The 16463-nt window shown below is 39.4% G+C and overlaps 1 protein-coding gene across 2 annotated transcripts; it reads right to left on the reverse strand.

The window, feature by feature from the left end:
- Positions 1-3106: 3106 nt before the first annotated feature.
- Positions 3107-16298, reverse strand: mettl25 (methyltransferase like 25). 2 transcript variants are annotated; one of them, XM_041977955.1, is made up of 12 exons: positions 16033-16298; positions 14882-15064; positions 14600-14706; positions 13946-14512; positions 13502-13649; positions 7244-7338; positions 6981-7010; positions 6472-6545; positions 5373-5466; positions 4999-5073; positions 4488-4559; positions 3107-3357 (listed from the first exon to the last, which is right to left on the reverse strand). In XM_041977955.1, exons 1-12 carry the CDS (start codon positions 16247-16249, stop codon positions 3241-3243), a joined length of 1779 nt encoding a protein of 592 aa, XP_041833889.1. In that variant the 5' UTR covers positions 16250-16298; the 3' UTR covers positions 3107-3240. The 2 variants fall into 2 exon arrangements, with proteins under 2 accessions (XP_041833889.1, XP_041833890.1); XM_041977956.1 differs by lacking the exon at positions 16033-16298 and adding an exon at positions 15535-16017.
- Positions 16299-16463: the final 165 nt, after the last annotated feature.

Raw genomic sequence — 16463 nt, forward strand, 5'->3', positions numbered from 1 at the left:
TGTCCAATTGAAAGCATTTGAGACTCAGAGTCCAACATTTACACAGTCTGGCATGCCTGTTTACACTTCCACAGATGCATCTGTGACAGGTGTAAAACTCATCTTGCCCATGTGTGTCTTCAGGGAATCAATCTGCAGACACTTGACAGGAGAACAATGATGTTAATGTAGAAAAAGCTGGCTGACTTCTCATGCATCTGAGGGTAGGAAAATGGCAACTCAAGTGCCTCTCTCTCTAATGACCGTCTGTCCTAACATCCCCTGAAAAGTCCCACTTTCAGTAAGGACATCTAAAAGGAGACGACATGACGAGCATGGAGGAAATGAGGTCGAGAGCAGAGACCATTAAAAGCAGCCCTCCATCACTTCCTGACATTTAACAAATGATCACTTTAAGTACCCACTCCTTTTCCTCATTTTTAAGTTGTGTTTATGGCTGATAAAGCCTGCCACTTCCCTTTTCAAGTGTATCCTTTAATTACTTTAGTTCTTAGATGAAAGTTTGGTTTTACAAGGTCCTGTAAGTCATCTGTTTAAGATGGAAATATTCAGAATTAAGTAGAAAGTCTGATGAAGATTCAAGTTTAAAAATGATAAATTTTCATTAAGCTGGAGGGGAACTTAAATGACTTTTTGGAGTAGAGAGAGTAGCAGGAGCTTGTATTCAAACACCACCGTGAGAACCTGTGATCAAAGCTACAAGACGAAGTGTTGACGCACTCCCTTTACTTCCCTTCCGCTTCCTCTTAACCTACCTTGCAGTGAAAAGTCATCAGAGGTGAGAATGCCTTCTTCATGCTGACTATTTGTGTCTCCGAGCATTTACCACATCCTGAACTCCTTCTTCCTGTCCTGTAAGTGCAAAGTCAGGACACTGGAGTTTACCTGCCCGGCCTCTTGATGGTGCTTCACACACGTGGCCTTCAGTTGTGTTCTTTGTGTGGACACATAAAAGAGACTGTCCCAGGATGAGTGTTTATATGTACATACATGTAAGCAAACATGCGTGCAAGCATCAAGGACAAGGCAGGGCGAGAGGACATGACTCACTCAGCCACAGCAAAACCAGGCAGAGTTTATTTCCCAAACAAGTCTCATTGATGTCTTTGATTTGCTTGTATTTGTGTCAGTCAGGCAACAGCGGCTGGCTGTCAGACCAAAACATATTGCTGGATCCAAATATGGTCCAGACACATCCGAGAGGCCCATCATTTGTCTTTGCCAGGATAAAAATAAAGCTCTAGGACACAGTTTTGCTGTGGTAATGTTTAAAGAGCTATTGTATGAATGGCCTGCAGATGTGCAGGATGCTGCAGCTACAGGGACAAATACTTGAAGCTGTGGAGGATGTGATGGGAAGAGATGCTTTGTGCCAGTGATGCACACACTGGGAAATAAAAGCATATCCTGACCCTTTAGTTTAATCAAAGAACTTCATAATTATTGGTCCTGCAACAGTATCAACAGTGGTGGATCATCAGTGAGCTAAAAAGCCTCTTCAGGCTGTTCAAACTCTTACTACAGAGCAGTGTTATTCTAATGTGATCTAGCAAGACCTTGCTGACGTTAGCAAGACATTCCCTTAAAGCAACTATATCTGGATGGCAGCATACATTGCTCCAAAGCCTGCATATACCAATCATCATTAAGCTTACAGAAGTGCAATTTGCACATGTGTAAGATGGTGGGTTGTGAGCACAGATGACAGAGTGGGCAGAGAACTCACTCAGGTCTTTCTCCCTGATGCACCACACCTGAGAGCAGCACGCAACAAAGGCCTCTATCTGGGGGAATTTAACACTCAAGACAAAATCTTGCCTAGTGGCATCAACAGAACAGTCACAACACATCAACCACTTGATAATGTACCTGTCATCATGATAGCTATGGCAGTCATTGGTGTATAAGATGCTCATACGAAAGGACAGTACACACCCCTGTGGGGAGCCATTGGATGATGTTAAAATTAAGTATCCAGCCAACTAAATTCATATCAAGACTAAAATGAGAGTAATTTCTCAGCTAGGGGATGGGTTGCATGGTATTAAAGGCAAATTGAAAATCAAATAGTGACATCCTAGTATGATTCCCACTGCCCTATAAACATATTTAATAAAGGTTAATGCTGTAATCAACAATTAAAACCCCAGCTCATGTAATCAGGTTATTAGCTGTTCTACACCTGATTTAAAATTCAGGTGGATTTCAAGCAGTGCATCCCAACTATTGATTATACTTCCCTTGTTTCTTTATTGTACTGATTGTTTTGATTCCTTTAAAAAGCATCTGAAAGCTTTTTTATTTTGGCAAGCTTTTAGTTATAAGTGCTCTATAAATAAACCTTACTTTCTCTGTCAGCTTTTATTTTTTATCAACCTAACTAAATGGCCCTTCTTCATATAACTCCTTCTAACCTTGCTTTAGACTCTGCAAATGTGTTTTTCATTTACTCCTCCGTATAAACAGTAATAGAGCATTTTCTGTGAGCTTTTTTCTCTCTCTACACACAGATTGACATATCAGGGGCAATGTTCTTCTCGGAGCCACAGCCGCTGTTCCAGCCTCTCATTATGCCACTCTGTCTTATCTAAAATTTTCTTAAAAGCAGAATTATATGCCCTCATTTCCTTAATCAGAACAAAATTTCTAGTTGTTCTAGTTGAGTTGCTCTTATCTCATCGAGACAACGTACAGCTGTTGGGAAGCACAAACCCTCACCATCTCCATGTACTAAAATTTTTTAGACTTGTGAGTATAGCATCTTTTATTAGATTAAATGTCATAAAACAAAAAAGGAAAGGCTAGAAAAGGGCGCCTCTGGCCTTGTTAGTCTTTTTCTCTACTTCCTTTGGTTTAGGAGACTTGAAATGGGCTTTCCAGACGTGCCGAGGGGATCCAAGTCTTCTTAAATCCCACAATACCCCCAGTTCCCTGAAGGGTCCTTAAAAACAAGTATTTTCTTTAGAGTCACTCAAACACAAAGTCCGAAAGCTGCAACAGATATAATTCAATCAGGCCACACAATTTTTCCAGGTGTGTTGAGCTGCTCTCATGGACCAAAAAACCGGAAATGTTTCAGGCCAGTTTTCTATTGTAAACAGTTAAGTGCATTAAAAATGTGTTTATTAAACAGAGGGAGGATGAACATATCTAAATTATACATCTGATAAAAACAAGGTGATGATGCAACACAATACAGCAGGATGATATCTGATAGCTATGCCTCAGAGTATTTCATGTTTAAGTTCTTCGGCTTGTTATTCTCTTTGCATCACTCCTCAGTCCGACGATTGCATAACATCTGGGCGACAGCAGGGGATCAAAAAGTTGCACCAGTGCAGAGAAGGACACATCCTCCTGATTTACACACACAAAAAAAGAAAAAAATCAAACAAAAGGTTAAAAAAAATCTCACATCTCCTGGATTCCTGTTTATGTGCAAAGAAAATTCTCTTCCTTTCTGAGCGTTTAGTTGCGCAACAAAACCCAAAAAACATCCATTTCCACACCTGATCTGTGTGTTCATATGATTAAGGCTGAACATGCTTCAGCACACTTATCATCACATGGATCACATAAACATACATCCATCACCTCCTTTTTACTCCTCCTCAAGGGAGCTGGCCGGTGCTGTTGATGTTACGTAGTTTGATTACAGGCCCTTAATAAGGAAGTCCATCTGACACACAATCACACATAATCATAAGTTCAAAGCTGTCCAATCGCACGTATCTCATCACAGAGGCTCAAAGCAAAGGTCAGCGTGTTGTGTTTGGCTGCAGAAGCATACGACTGCAGGCTGGATTCAATTAAGCCAACACCTATATTAGTGTCAGTGGTCCAGATTTCAGCTGACATTTCTGTGTGTGCACTTTAATCATCTGGGAGGCAAAGTTAAAATCCCAACAACAAGCTGTGAGCACCAATCCTACGGATGCATCCAGCTCAGATACAGGAAGGAAGAGGTCACTAAATATTTGGAATTGCTTTTGTTCTTTGTTTATTTTGCGTTTCTATTCTAATCACGTTCACTGAAATTCAGAGAAGGTGCTGAAACATTTTGAGCTGCTGCGTATTCTCGGCTTGTGTGTGTGTGTTTGTAAGCTGTGCCACGTTGTATTACCGTGGTATAGAGAGTTTATAATTTGTATAAACAATGGGTTAAAATCACGGTTTTAATTTGTCTTACTTGCACTCCAATAAGCTGTTCTCTCAGGATGTCTTCTTGACATTCACTCCTGTTAAATGCCATTTTCTAATTACATTCCAGTCTGAACAAATGGCCACCTGAACATGTTTTGCTATCTAGACTTCTCTTCTTTCATTAACATTAAAGTATCTAAAAATAAACTATCCAGGAACAAACTAATTTTATCTTCTGCTCACTTAAGTACTCATCGTAAGAGGTATTTGGATCTAGGATTTCCAAACTTTCACATAACATTATAACTATGAGATGATCCCTTGATGACAGCCATGTATCTTACCTGTTCTTTCAGGTAGCAGAGGCGATCGAGGAGAATCAGACCTTCAATACAAGGAGCAAGGCTGACCTTCAACTACACAGAAAACAAAATTCAAAAAAAGTTATTTTTCTACTAAAAGCAGTTTGTATTTCATGTCAAAATCTCTGCTCTAGTAAATCATCTCTTTAGACTACTTTCTAACTCGTAACTGGTGTCCACCCAGTAGCTTGTGGGCAAACGCCAAAAGACCATTTTACTGCTTTACATCAAAAACCAAATTTCTACCCCAGCTGACAGCATAATTAATGACTTCAGAAGAAACCAGAGGCTGGTTTTCTTCCTGTTCTGTATGATTGTTCTCACATTATTTCCCCACAGACTAAAATAATCTAACTCAGTGGTCTGTAACACATTAGCATTTTACAGGGAAAAGATTTTACATAAAACTTAAACAGGTTGCTGGGTATGAGGATACAAACAAAGTCTCCACACAGGCTGGAAAACTTCCACTAAGATGGATTGAGGGTGTTACCATGTTAAATGCATGCATCTCGTCCATACGCGCTCTGTATGTGTCGTGGTAGTCCTGGATGTCGCTGTCAGAGAGCTGGAGAGGCAGAGTGAGTCAAGATTGAATAAAAATAAGAGTTAGACAAAGTCGGAAAATATAGAAGTTGAAAGAAATATAACAGACACATGACTATCCATGGCAACCGGTCGACAACATGACTGCACCTGGTTAGTTTACTAAATCTCTATTAGGCGTGTCTAAATAAAGATCTGACATCGATTTGGTGGTGAAAATGTAAAAGGAGGAATGACACTCCATCAAATCAACATTTCATCCAAACTTTTCAACAGTTTCTTAAAGGTGTTGTAAGATGACAGCAAAATTCTGCTTCTGACCTTTGATTCATCCAGTTCCAGTCGGCACAGAGCTCGACGAACATAGTCCACAAAGGACTTTGCTTTGGAATAAACGTTCCCAACTCGCTTTTCACTGCGGATCAAACACATTTTATCTGTCAGCTTCTGCACGGTGAACTAAACAACCTGCCACACTGTCAGTCTCACGCTGCGCCCAATTCTTTTCAAAGGAAAATAAATACTTCTGTAGGACTCAGTCGTGATGAAAAGGCTCTGTTTGGAGAAAACTAATGTCTAAAGTGTAATTAAGAAAGGCTGATCGGAGGTCTGCTGCATTTCCCTCCACTAGTCTGCTCAGTCAGGCAGGTGAAATTAGTCAGTGAAGAGCAGCTCAGGACGAATGGATAAAAAAAATCTTTATCAGATTAAAGTCTGTTATTCATGTTTCCAGACCAATGCCTGACTTACGCTTTAGCTTGAAACACATCAGCTTATCAGTTTCAGAAGACTTTCCATTTGTGAATAATTAGTTATTGGACAGTTGCAAAATCTAAAAAAATGCTAAATTTGTGAACAAATACAAGAATAACTATACTATCAAAACACGAATGAGAATGATTGATGATCCACTCTGAGCTCAGAGCTGCTGGGTGGACTAACCTGGAGCTTTTCTATTCCTTCCTCTATACTCTAAATCATAAATGAAACATCTAGTCATGATTCCACATGAATACAAGCAGTAAACAGCTGGGCTTCTGTGAAATATGGCACATGCATGTTCTCCTCAGGCAGCTCTTTCACAATTTTAAACATGGACATTTGCTGATGTTTGCATCTAAATCAAAGCAGCATAATCCTTAATCCCATATTAGATAATACTATAGCTGTAGCTTTGTAGTATCTTAACCAAATAACCAAATCCTGCTCTACATGTACATGTGGATTCGGTTTGGTTTGCAAGTCTTGGTTCATTTGGAACCAAAACAAACATCTTGTTTCCCTTTCTGGTTCAGAATAAGAAAAACAAAACCTTTGGACTGCAGCAAAAACTAGAGGCCTGTTCTGCATCATTCTCACACATGCGTTAGTTGTTGTACTAATGACAACAACAAACTGCCTGAAGTTGTTGTTTTATTACCTTTTATAGGAGCTGTAGTGGTCCCTCAGAATAACATGAAGGACTGCTCTATAGAACAGAGACTCCATCTGAATCTGGAGAAAAGCAAAAGATCCAACATGTATGCAACATGGCTGATGAATATTTCTGACACTCTCCAAACTTAATGCAACACTAGCAAGCAATCATGCCTGTTTTGAGATTCAGACCCTTGTTCCAGTGAGCAATCCATCTTTATGTGATTGCATTAATATTTATAAACATTCCATATTAATGGCGGCGCGTATCGTGTATCGGCTTTGGCCTGCAGCCTCCGAACGCCACATTACAAATAAATACACCGCAGTCAATCACAGACTTAAAACAATAGCAGAATTAATGGCCCGAGTGTTTAAACTAAGATCTACAATGAAGATAGTGTCTAATGGATTTGTTTGGGTGAGTGTGATGACACATCATTTCCATTCTGCTGTTTATAGCAGCTATTAGTTTATGATATTGATGACAATTAGTAAGCATGATGCACTTACCCCCTGGCCAAGTGAAACTCTCTCCAGCGCCTGTTTGGTAGAAAAAAAGCTAACTTTTAAGACAAATTGTTAACCGGAAAAACATTTGATTTGTTAAAAAAAAAAAAAAAAAAAAAGGCCAATAAATTCTGAATCTGTTTCATGACTTAATCAGAGTATTTTCTGCATCTGTGTTTTTTTTGGGACGGGGCTTCTGCTACAGACACATCCCTGCCAGAACATTTCTTTCTTATCTTTTCCTTTTATTTCATAATCAGACTCACCAAACATGCCGACATCCTGGCGTTTCTACCACAGAACCAGGACTGGTCGCGGAGGTACTGACTCAGAGGGAAGCCACACACGCTGTGCAAACACTCTGCGAGGGATAAAATCTGAGTTTACTGATGGAACAGTTAGGATCTAAATAATTGTTTCCATGATCGTAGTTCCTGTTAAGATCATGCCAAACAGGCCTGAATCTGTGTGTGTGCTGCCTTGAAGTGTCCCATTATGAAACAATATAGATTTCTGCTTAGCAGAAGACCACTTACTGATAACACCAAGAAATCCAAAGCATTATAACCTTGGAGGATATGAAAAAGTTCACATGATGGAAAAATAAGAATAGGAACTAACCCTAACTTAACTGAGTACTGAAGACCAAGACTTCGTATAAATGAGAAAATACTTTGGAGCTACAGTAATCGTACCCAGGCAGACAGACACTGAGACAAAAGAAAGGGCCAAAAAAAGGTTAAATCATTGAAAAATATATCAGTAAAAAAGTGCAAAGTAGTTCCAAGGTATTGCGGAACTCATTTGAGCAGATATGTGGGAAAAAAGAATGGGATCATGTCTGGAAAAGCCTTCACAAACCCCCCGTTTGATTGCGCAACACATGTAGAGCTGGTAAAATTGTTTTGGGAAAATTTTATACAATATTTAAGCGATAAAACTAAAACCTGGCTGTAATTTCATCGTGATCCAGTGAGTCTTTTCAACTTTTTTTTTTTTTAACAAAATTCACAAATAAATTCTAACTGTGTGCATGACGGCTAAAAGACTGATAATAAACTGGAAGGATGCAGATCAATTTAAAAGATAGACTGTGGCTGCAGGCACTTTTGGAAATGCTTTTTATGGAAGGGGCTGCTTCCCATCTAACAGAACTTTCAAACAAGGAGCAACAGCTGTGGAAAACTATGATGCACATTAACAAAAATTCCCAACTTTTCCAGAATTTTGAGACAAGCTTCTATGGCAGAGTAAAGGGTCCATATCTCCTAACGCTATAAACGTAGGCTTTATTTCATATATCTGTTGAGCTCAACCTCCTAACCAATCTCACTCAATAACACTTAATCTTCCCTAAAACACCCTCTCTGTTTCAGTTTCTGTGTTTATCTAAGTTCTATTTGTGTTTGGAATAGAAGTATATCATTGTTTCTTCTTTTTTCTATTTTCTAAAAGTATGCTTGTTTATTTCTAAACAATCAGCATTTAAAGTGTACTCACCATTATAACATTGAGTATTTTTTAATTTACGTAAACATTTCCTGAACGTAATAAGATAAAACACCCACACAAAAAGCAAGGCAGATGTGTGTCTATGAGGGACCCCACAATCTCCTCTTGTGGTCCCTCCAGAGTTTGGTTTGACATTTTCCTTCAATGACGGTGGTGCAAGTCTGTTTAAAATTTAGAGGATTTAAAATTTTTATCATTCTCAGAAGATAAAAACTTGTATTTATTAAGGACATGACAGCAGTGATATGAACAGCTTTTCCTGTCAAAGACTTTTTCCTCAGTTTGAGTGCAGTTACGCATGAATGAAGCAACAATCATGGTCTGATCTGCTTAAAATTCTGCATCCAGGCATTATGACAGTAGTATCACTATTAGTATTCATTTTAATCCACTTCTTTCCAATTCTTTAAATCTTATTTTATTGTTTCACTAAATATAATGTTTTCTTATTTTATTTTTATTCTTATTTATTCATATTTATTCATTTTTAGTGTTTTCTCACACAAATTTCTAGGATTTTTCCCTCAAAATGCAACAGCTTTTCCTCAGTTCTTCACTCTTATGACCATTTGACTGTTTCTTTTAGAATATAATCGATTTGGCACATCAAAGTGGGATTTATTGTTTTTTTCTATTTTGGTTTTAATTGTTTTCATTCAGTTTTTGGAATTTGCATTTTGCAAACAACTTTGTGCTACATTTAGTTTTGCATGACAAATTCCTTCCAAAGTGAGTATTTCTTTAAAAGGGTGGGTGACTTTTATTTGTTATAATGATTAGATAAGTTGATGCTAAAAGTGCAGTACACTGAAGCAACAAAACTACAAAAGAAAATACGTATAACTTACTTGATAACACAAGAAAATAAATAGTTGTGTTACTCTGACCTGAATCCAACTTTTAAAAATGCATGTAAACATGTTAGTCCAACTAATATCATATCAAAGCTATAAACACAGTAATGAAAATCCAAGGTAGTGAACTCCTTCATGAAAACACTGAACTGGACTCTAAGCATGCAGCACAAGTCCCACAGTTCCACACAGCAAAGTGTGTTTGAAAATCAATATAACCAAATTCCCAATAAAGCCAGTCTCTTTAAAATCTCATTTAAATCACAGGACACATCAAATATTTGCAGACTGTCTCTATGATCTAATAAAATCCTGATTTTCTACCACGGATTCATCTGAGAAAAACTAAATTTTGTGCACCAGTTCTGCCGTCAGCATCCTAACAGCTGCCTAGAGTAACAGCCAATCCCAGCAGAGCATCTATCCAGCTGATCTGATCTCCCAACAGCTGACGAAGAGAACTGAAACAGTTTTATATAGATATAAACTCAAAGAACACACACGTGCACGAACACAGAAATTCACTGATTTCTTAGAAGCATGTGTGATTATGAACTCTCATGTTAGCAGGTGAGAAGTCTTATGATTTCAACCTGACAACCTTCCCATTTGGTCTGGCCAAGATCATCACAAAAAACAGACATTTCAATAGTTTTGTTTATTATTCTTTAATTCCAAGCTAATTTCCTATTTGATTTGACTTTTTAATTGTATTTACGTACTCATGTGGACTCTGGTTTTAAACGTATTTGATCTGCCTTGTCTGGATTTATTATGAGTTCAAAACTCTTTGTGGTACTGTTGTTTTGTATTTAACCCATTCACACCCACTACTCAGCTAACGCCACGGCTACTGGGATTTTCCACACAATCGTCTCTAGGGTTTACAGAGAATGATCTGAAGAAGAGAAAACATCCAATAAGCAGCAGTTGTCTGGACCAGAATGTCTTCAAAAGGAGAATAGACAGACTGCTGGGAGATGATACACCCCATGATGATAACAACTACAGAACAGCATCTCTGAACACACAACACATCCAGCCTTGAAGCAGATGGACTACAGCAGCAGAAGACCACACCGGGTGCCTCCTGTCAGCTAAGAACAGGAAACTGAGGCTAAAATTCACACACACTCACCAACACTGGACTACAGAAGATGGAGAAACGTTGCTGGTCTGATGATTTTAGCTGCCATTTTACATAGGGTCAGAATTTGATGGAAACAACGTAAAAACATGGATCCATCCTGTCTTGTGTCAACAGGTTAGGCTGGTGATGGTATAATGGTGCTAGCAAGGTGGACCTGATTTAGCAGCCAGTCTGAATCATGTCTGTTCATTTCAGTGTCTGTCTTTCCTCTGTTCATAACCAATGGCCTTTTGTAGATATATCCACCTTTCTAGTCTTATTCCGTTATGTGAAGCCCTTTGTTAGATTGTTAAATGTAGTTGAATATAAAGCATGCCTACTTATAGGACCTACTTAATTTTTGCATATCCATTCTGAAGCACAGTGACTAAAAAGTGTTATGTGGGCTGACTTTGTGCTAAGATAAGCTATGCTAACTTTATTCTTGATTATTTTTGGGAAGAAAAGGAGCATTGTGAGTTGTATTTTTTTTAGCAACAGGACTTCTTAGTACATACAAACACGCATATTTCCAATGGGAGGGTGCTGAGCGTGACTACTTGACCGCCTGCTATCCTTTTTATGTCATTGCTGAAGGGGTCAGTGACTGAGGCCAAGGCACAATAAATCCAGGGGGACACAGTCAAAGGAAGCACTAACAGCATGCACAGCTGGGATCGGGTTTTTGCAAACTACTCTGAGCATGCAAACATGTGAGCAGGTTGGCTCGTAAGGTTAGCTTAGCCTCTGGCTCGCACACGGCTTGCTGAGACAGAAACCCACACTCAGTCTGAAGGTTTATGTACACAGAGCCAGACTCCAGTTTAGATCTAAATGTAGAGAAATTCTGTTATCTTGGAGAGTAACCGGACTCTCAGAAACAAGCTGGCTGCAGAGCAGCTCAGACGCCTGTTTGTACTCCTCTAAGAGTTGTTGCTGATGTGAATAAATACCACGAGTGTGGCCTCCCGATCCCACACAAAGTGCTAAACATGGATGATGCACTTAAGGAACTGCATAAATTCCAAAAGAGCGGCTTATGTAAACGTATAACTGCCTTCTGTAATGAAGCTTTTTAGCTCTTTAATTCCTTCTAACGGTGAGGCAGGGAACCACGGGAGCTGGCCTGCAGCCCAGACTGCACTGTAACAGAAGTAAACGTGTGTGCATGTGTGTGAATGTGTGTGAGCGAAAGCCTTTGTTCACTTTGTGAAACAAGCGTGGAAAGGAGTGTTTTGAATTGGCTGTCATGATATCATTTTCCGCTCCTGGCTGATGCCGAGACGAGCCCAGATGACGTGAGTGTCGAGGGTCGCACTGTTAACAAAGGATGACGCGATACCGTATCAACTGTGGAGAGGGCTGGCTCTTACTTACAGATACACAGAGGCCACTGTCACAGCATGAAGACACATGTAGACAATTTCATACCTCATAAACTGTGGAGTGAAGGAATATTCGACACAGGGATGATATTAGTCTTTGATCGTGTGTTTTGGCATCTGCATTACTGTCAAGTTGAAACAGCAGCAAAGAAGCAGCCTCCTCAGCGTGAAAAGACCAGCCTCGCTATAAAACAGCCACGATGAAATACTGTGCACGCTAGCTGCACACTCTGTCCCTTTCAATTGATTCCCTTTCTAAATAAAAAAGGTTAAAAAAATCTCATTTGCAGCAGCTTTAAACGGCCATCCTAAATCCATAAATCTCTTCTGATGACTCTACCAGTGAGTCTCAACTCAATCTCCAGATTGGTAACTTGGCCAAGTGTCTCGACTCTCAGCGGAACATCTGACTTGTATTTTCATTTCTATTGTTGTGCTAAACGTTGTGCTTTGTCAAATGTTGTATTTTTGGTTTTGCTGCTTTGTTTGTGGAACGTGCTGTTTCCCGAAATGTTTACATTAACTGATGCTACTTACCTTAATTAGTTAATTGTATCATGGATCCTGTTTTTAATTTTTTTAATTAATTTCATTATTCAGTTCTTTGAAAAAAAGAAATATATATATATATATATATATATATATATATATATATAGGTTTGTAATGCTTAATAGAAAATTATCTCATGTAGGAGTCACATATTAAAAGTCAACAAAAACAAGCTTAAATGTTCAAACAGATAATTATAAATATGTAATAACTAAAAGTATTAACAGGCTTCTAACGTGCTTGTGAGGCCACCATTTCTAGGTACAATTTGAGTTTAAATAAAGTTTGAATAAAGTTGTTGTCTTTTTGTTTTTGTGAATGTTTTTCTGTCTTTTTGTTTTGCTCTAGTGTTTCTATTTGTTTCTCTTTTATTTTATTATGTATTCTCACATAATGTCTGTTCAGGGATGTTGTATTTTCGAGGGACTTTAAGAGTTTTGTGAAATATTTTATTTCTGTTTCAGTGACTTTCGGAAACATTTCTGAGCCCATGCACTGATCTCCAGTAGAGAATCGTGTCTATTTTTAATGCAGTGCTTTTTTTAGGCCCTGAAGGTCACAAGCATCCAGTTTTGACCATCATCCTTGTCCCATGTGCACAGAGATTCCTCTTGATTATCTGAATATTTTTATGATAATCTACAGTCGTTGCAATTTTAAGTTGCGGAACATTTTTCTGAAAGTTTTCTGCACTTTTTAGACTCAATTTGTTGCACATTGGTGAATTTTTGCCCATCTTTACATCTGAGAGACTATTCCTCTCAGAAATGTTCCTTTCATACCCAGTCATGTTACTGGTCTGATGCCAGTTAACCTGATTATTTGTCAAATACTCCTCCAGTTGTGCTTTTTCAGTCTTTTGTTGCTCCTGTTCCAGATTTGTAGAGATGTGTTGCTGCCATCAAGTTTTAAATGAGCTCATATTTTCCATAAAATGGTAAAATCTTGCAGTTTTAACATATGTTATTTATGTTCTGTTTCATGAGATTTAAGATCATTTTTTTCTGTTTTGTTTTTTAAATAGCGTCCCAACTGTTGTTGGAACTAAGGTTGAACTTCCAGGTGTGTATGTGAGAGTGTGTGTGTGTCGTTACCTTGTCCAGCCGGGTCGAACAGCTCAGACAGCAGGTGATAGCAGCAGCCGACACTGCAGACTGCAGCCAGTTCTGGTTTAGCCACAAACATCCTCAGCGTGCTCGGAGCCAAGTCTCCACACGTGTGCAGGCCGACCATGACAGCGCTCTGGAGTTTGGAAAAATCACGCAGAGAAGGGAAAGAACAGAGGAAAAGGTGGAAGGGAGGGGTGAAGACCGATGGTAGAATTTATTGATGATGACGTGCGCTACAGATTTGACACCGCGGTCACACCCCACACTCGCTCCAGTAATGCAAACCCCAGCCGCTGTGACAGGCTTGTCATCGAGGAGCTGCTGTGGGAGTCAAACTTTGCTGCTGAACTGAACAACTCTACCACCTGGAACCCATTAAATTCAATCTGAACATGTTCTTTTGGCTTTCTGTTTTTTCTTTAACCTCACCTCCAGCTCAGTGATGAGCTCTCGCAGCTCGGTTTCTGCAGTGACATAAGATGTGAGAGGTGAAAACACGGGGCTGGCACCATCGCTTCTGCTCTGAGCTTTCCTCTCCAGGTTCTCCCTCTTCCTCCTCTCCTTCTCTTCAGCACTGAGCTGACTTGGAGGAACTCTGGGGGGTGTTAATTGTATCACATCTGCTGACAGGGCACTAAGGAAAAGCGCCTCCCTTTCTTGGTTAAGCTCTGACTGCTTTTCCCCTGCTGTGTCCACATCTGAGGGACTGATTGACAACCTCTCCTCCTGTGACAGACTTCCTGCTGCATCACCATATGAAACATCCTCAGGTTTTATTTTTACTATCTCTTTCTGAGGGGAGTTTGAGGATTCTGGGTGGGTCCTGGCTGCTTTTGCATGTTTCTGGTATGCCCGGGAGAACTTCTTTAGCTTCCTGTTCCTCTCCTGTGCACCATGGGTGTTAGTCCTGGAGGAGTCGATGCCATAGACTTGAAGGCCGTACTGCAGAGACAGGAAGGAGCTGAGGTACCCCTTTCCCGAGCCCACATCTACCACCTGGAAGTTGAGAAATGTTTTTACATGTTTCGCTTAGAAGGAATGTAAGCTTTTTGTGTTGCTTGAATTTTAAAGATGGTACTCAACCTGTTTGACTTTGCAGTGCTGGGTCAAAGAGGCCACCACCTCAGACATGGACTGGACTTCATGGGATTTCTTGGAGTTCATAAATTCATCTGGCTCCAGCTCTGCATCTGGGTTGCAAAGAATCATAGTTTTTGTTTATTCTTTAGATTCAGAAAAAAAAACCCAGAGAGGCTGCATTTCCTCACAATGTACAATACAGACTCATCTGAGCTGAAAATTCCTGAACGGTTCTGTACTGGCTTCTTTTTCTCAGGATAAAACAATGCATGCATTCTCCCCTACCGATCTCATCTGGCCGTGCGCCAGACTCAAACTTGTTCCCTCTGAGCTCCTGCAGTAGCTCATCTCTGCTCATGCAGACTCCAAGGCCGGGAAGAGAGTGGGCCCGGGCCGCCTTTAAAAGCTCCTGGATATCAACCAGCCGGTTGGAATCAATACAAAACCCAAAAGTGGTCCTGTGGGGCTCTGATGAAAATGACAGAGCAGTAGACATAAAACAGCACATAGATGCGTTATTCTTAAAAAAATTTTTTAAAAATCCTTTTTTTTTCTTTTTAGCTTAATTATTTGTGGCTATAATGAAGATTTTAATACCTTGTTAAATACAACCATTCATATTAGTTAGTAACCAGGCACTCAGGCAGCTGGATTAACTTTTTTTTTAACATAATTAACTACTCTAATCTTGTTTTTTCTCATGTAATAATTCAATTATTCATCTGAATAACAGCTATTTATTGGAAATTAAAATAATCAAGAACATAACAATAATAACTAATTATGATCGTTTTTACATTGTCAGTTCCGATTGTAAAGTTAGGTCCTGCATTTCACTCATTCTAGCGTATACTAGAGAGCAGTGAGCTGTCACTTGCAGACTCCCAGGAAGCAGTTGGGGGGTTAATGGCCTTGCTCAGGGGCCCACAGTGGCTCACCTCTGTTGCCACACTGCGGACTTGATCCAAGGTCCTTCAGACCCAAGCCCGCCTCTGAAAACACTCCTACGAACATAGCTTTCTCATAAAACTTCCATATCACATTAGTCATTATTGAAAAAGTAGAATTTCTGCAGCTATTTTGCAAAAATAGTACAGTAGGGCATTCCTTAGTAGCTTGTTTTGTTCAACCACAAAGTAATAACATAACAAATATTAAAAAAAAAAAAAAAAAAACCTTTCATTTCAAGCAGAAGGTCTTCACAAGGGAAAAACTGGAGAATCAGAACATTTTTGCAGCTCTTGGAAAGAGTAAATGTAAATCCACAAAAAAATAATACATGGGTGACCTTTGAGCAGCCAAAAAAACAAAATTATAAAATTTTAAATGAAACAGCTCTGTGCTATGCCTTATTTAAAAGTTATACCCAGGAGGAGACTTTTTATATGTTAGTCAAAATTTCTGTGTTGGCCCTTCTAGAGCCGGAGTTTGTTTACCCGTTCCTTGGTGTTTTGGCTCCCCCTGCTGGTCACCACCGGAACTGAAGGCTGTCAAGACCTCCTCCGGGGACACAGCCACGAAGCGTTTCCACACGTCTTGAGTGTAAAACTCCACAGTGTGAGCATTAGCGATGCGGATGGTTCCACATAGAAACCGCTTAACTTCATCTACCCGCTGCTGAATTTCTGTGAGGCTGTAGGAGGAGGGCTTCATGTTAAGAAGCTCTATAAGAGGACTTCAGATGAATGTGTATAGTCGACTACCTATGATGTACTCAAAGACAGTAGCAGTAGAAAACACTGCTAGATGAGTTTACATTGTCTTACATTTTTTTTACTTGACACTTTTATAATAGTTTATATATGTATATATGGTTTATATATATACATATAGTTTAAGTTAAGTTTTATTCATTTATTTTTTTATT

Source organism: Melanotaenia boesemani, chromosome 23, assembly GCF_017639745.1.
Source record: "Melanotaenia boesemani isolate fMelBoe1 chromosome 23, fMelBoe1.pri, whole genome shotgun sequence".
Lineage (NCBI taxonomy): Eukaryota > Metazoa > Chordata > Actinopteri > Atheriniformes > Melanotaeniidae > Melanotaenia > Melanotaenia boesemani.

Bases quoted from the DNA above. Each gene is read 5' to 3' on its own strand.
- mettl25 (XM_041977955.1), bottom strand. From the start codon at position 16,249: ATGAAGCCCTCCTCCTACAGCCTCACAGAAATTCAGCAGCGGGTAGAT. The intron at 14,513-14,599 runs GTTGAGTACCAT...CTCAACTTCCAG, and splicing joins AGCACTGCAAAGTCAAACAG to GTGGTAGATGTGGGCTCGGG. The intron at 6,546-6,980 runs GTAAGTGCATCA...GCTTTTCTCCAG, and splicing joins GAGTTTCACTTGGCCAGGGG to ATTCAGATGGAGTCTCTGTT.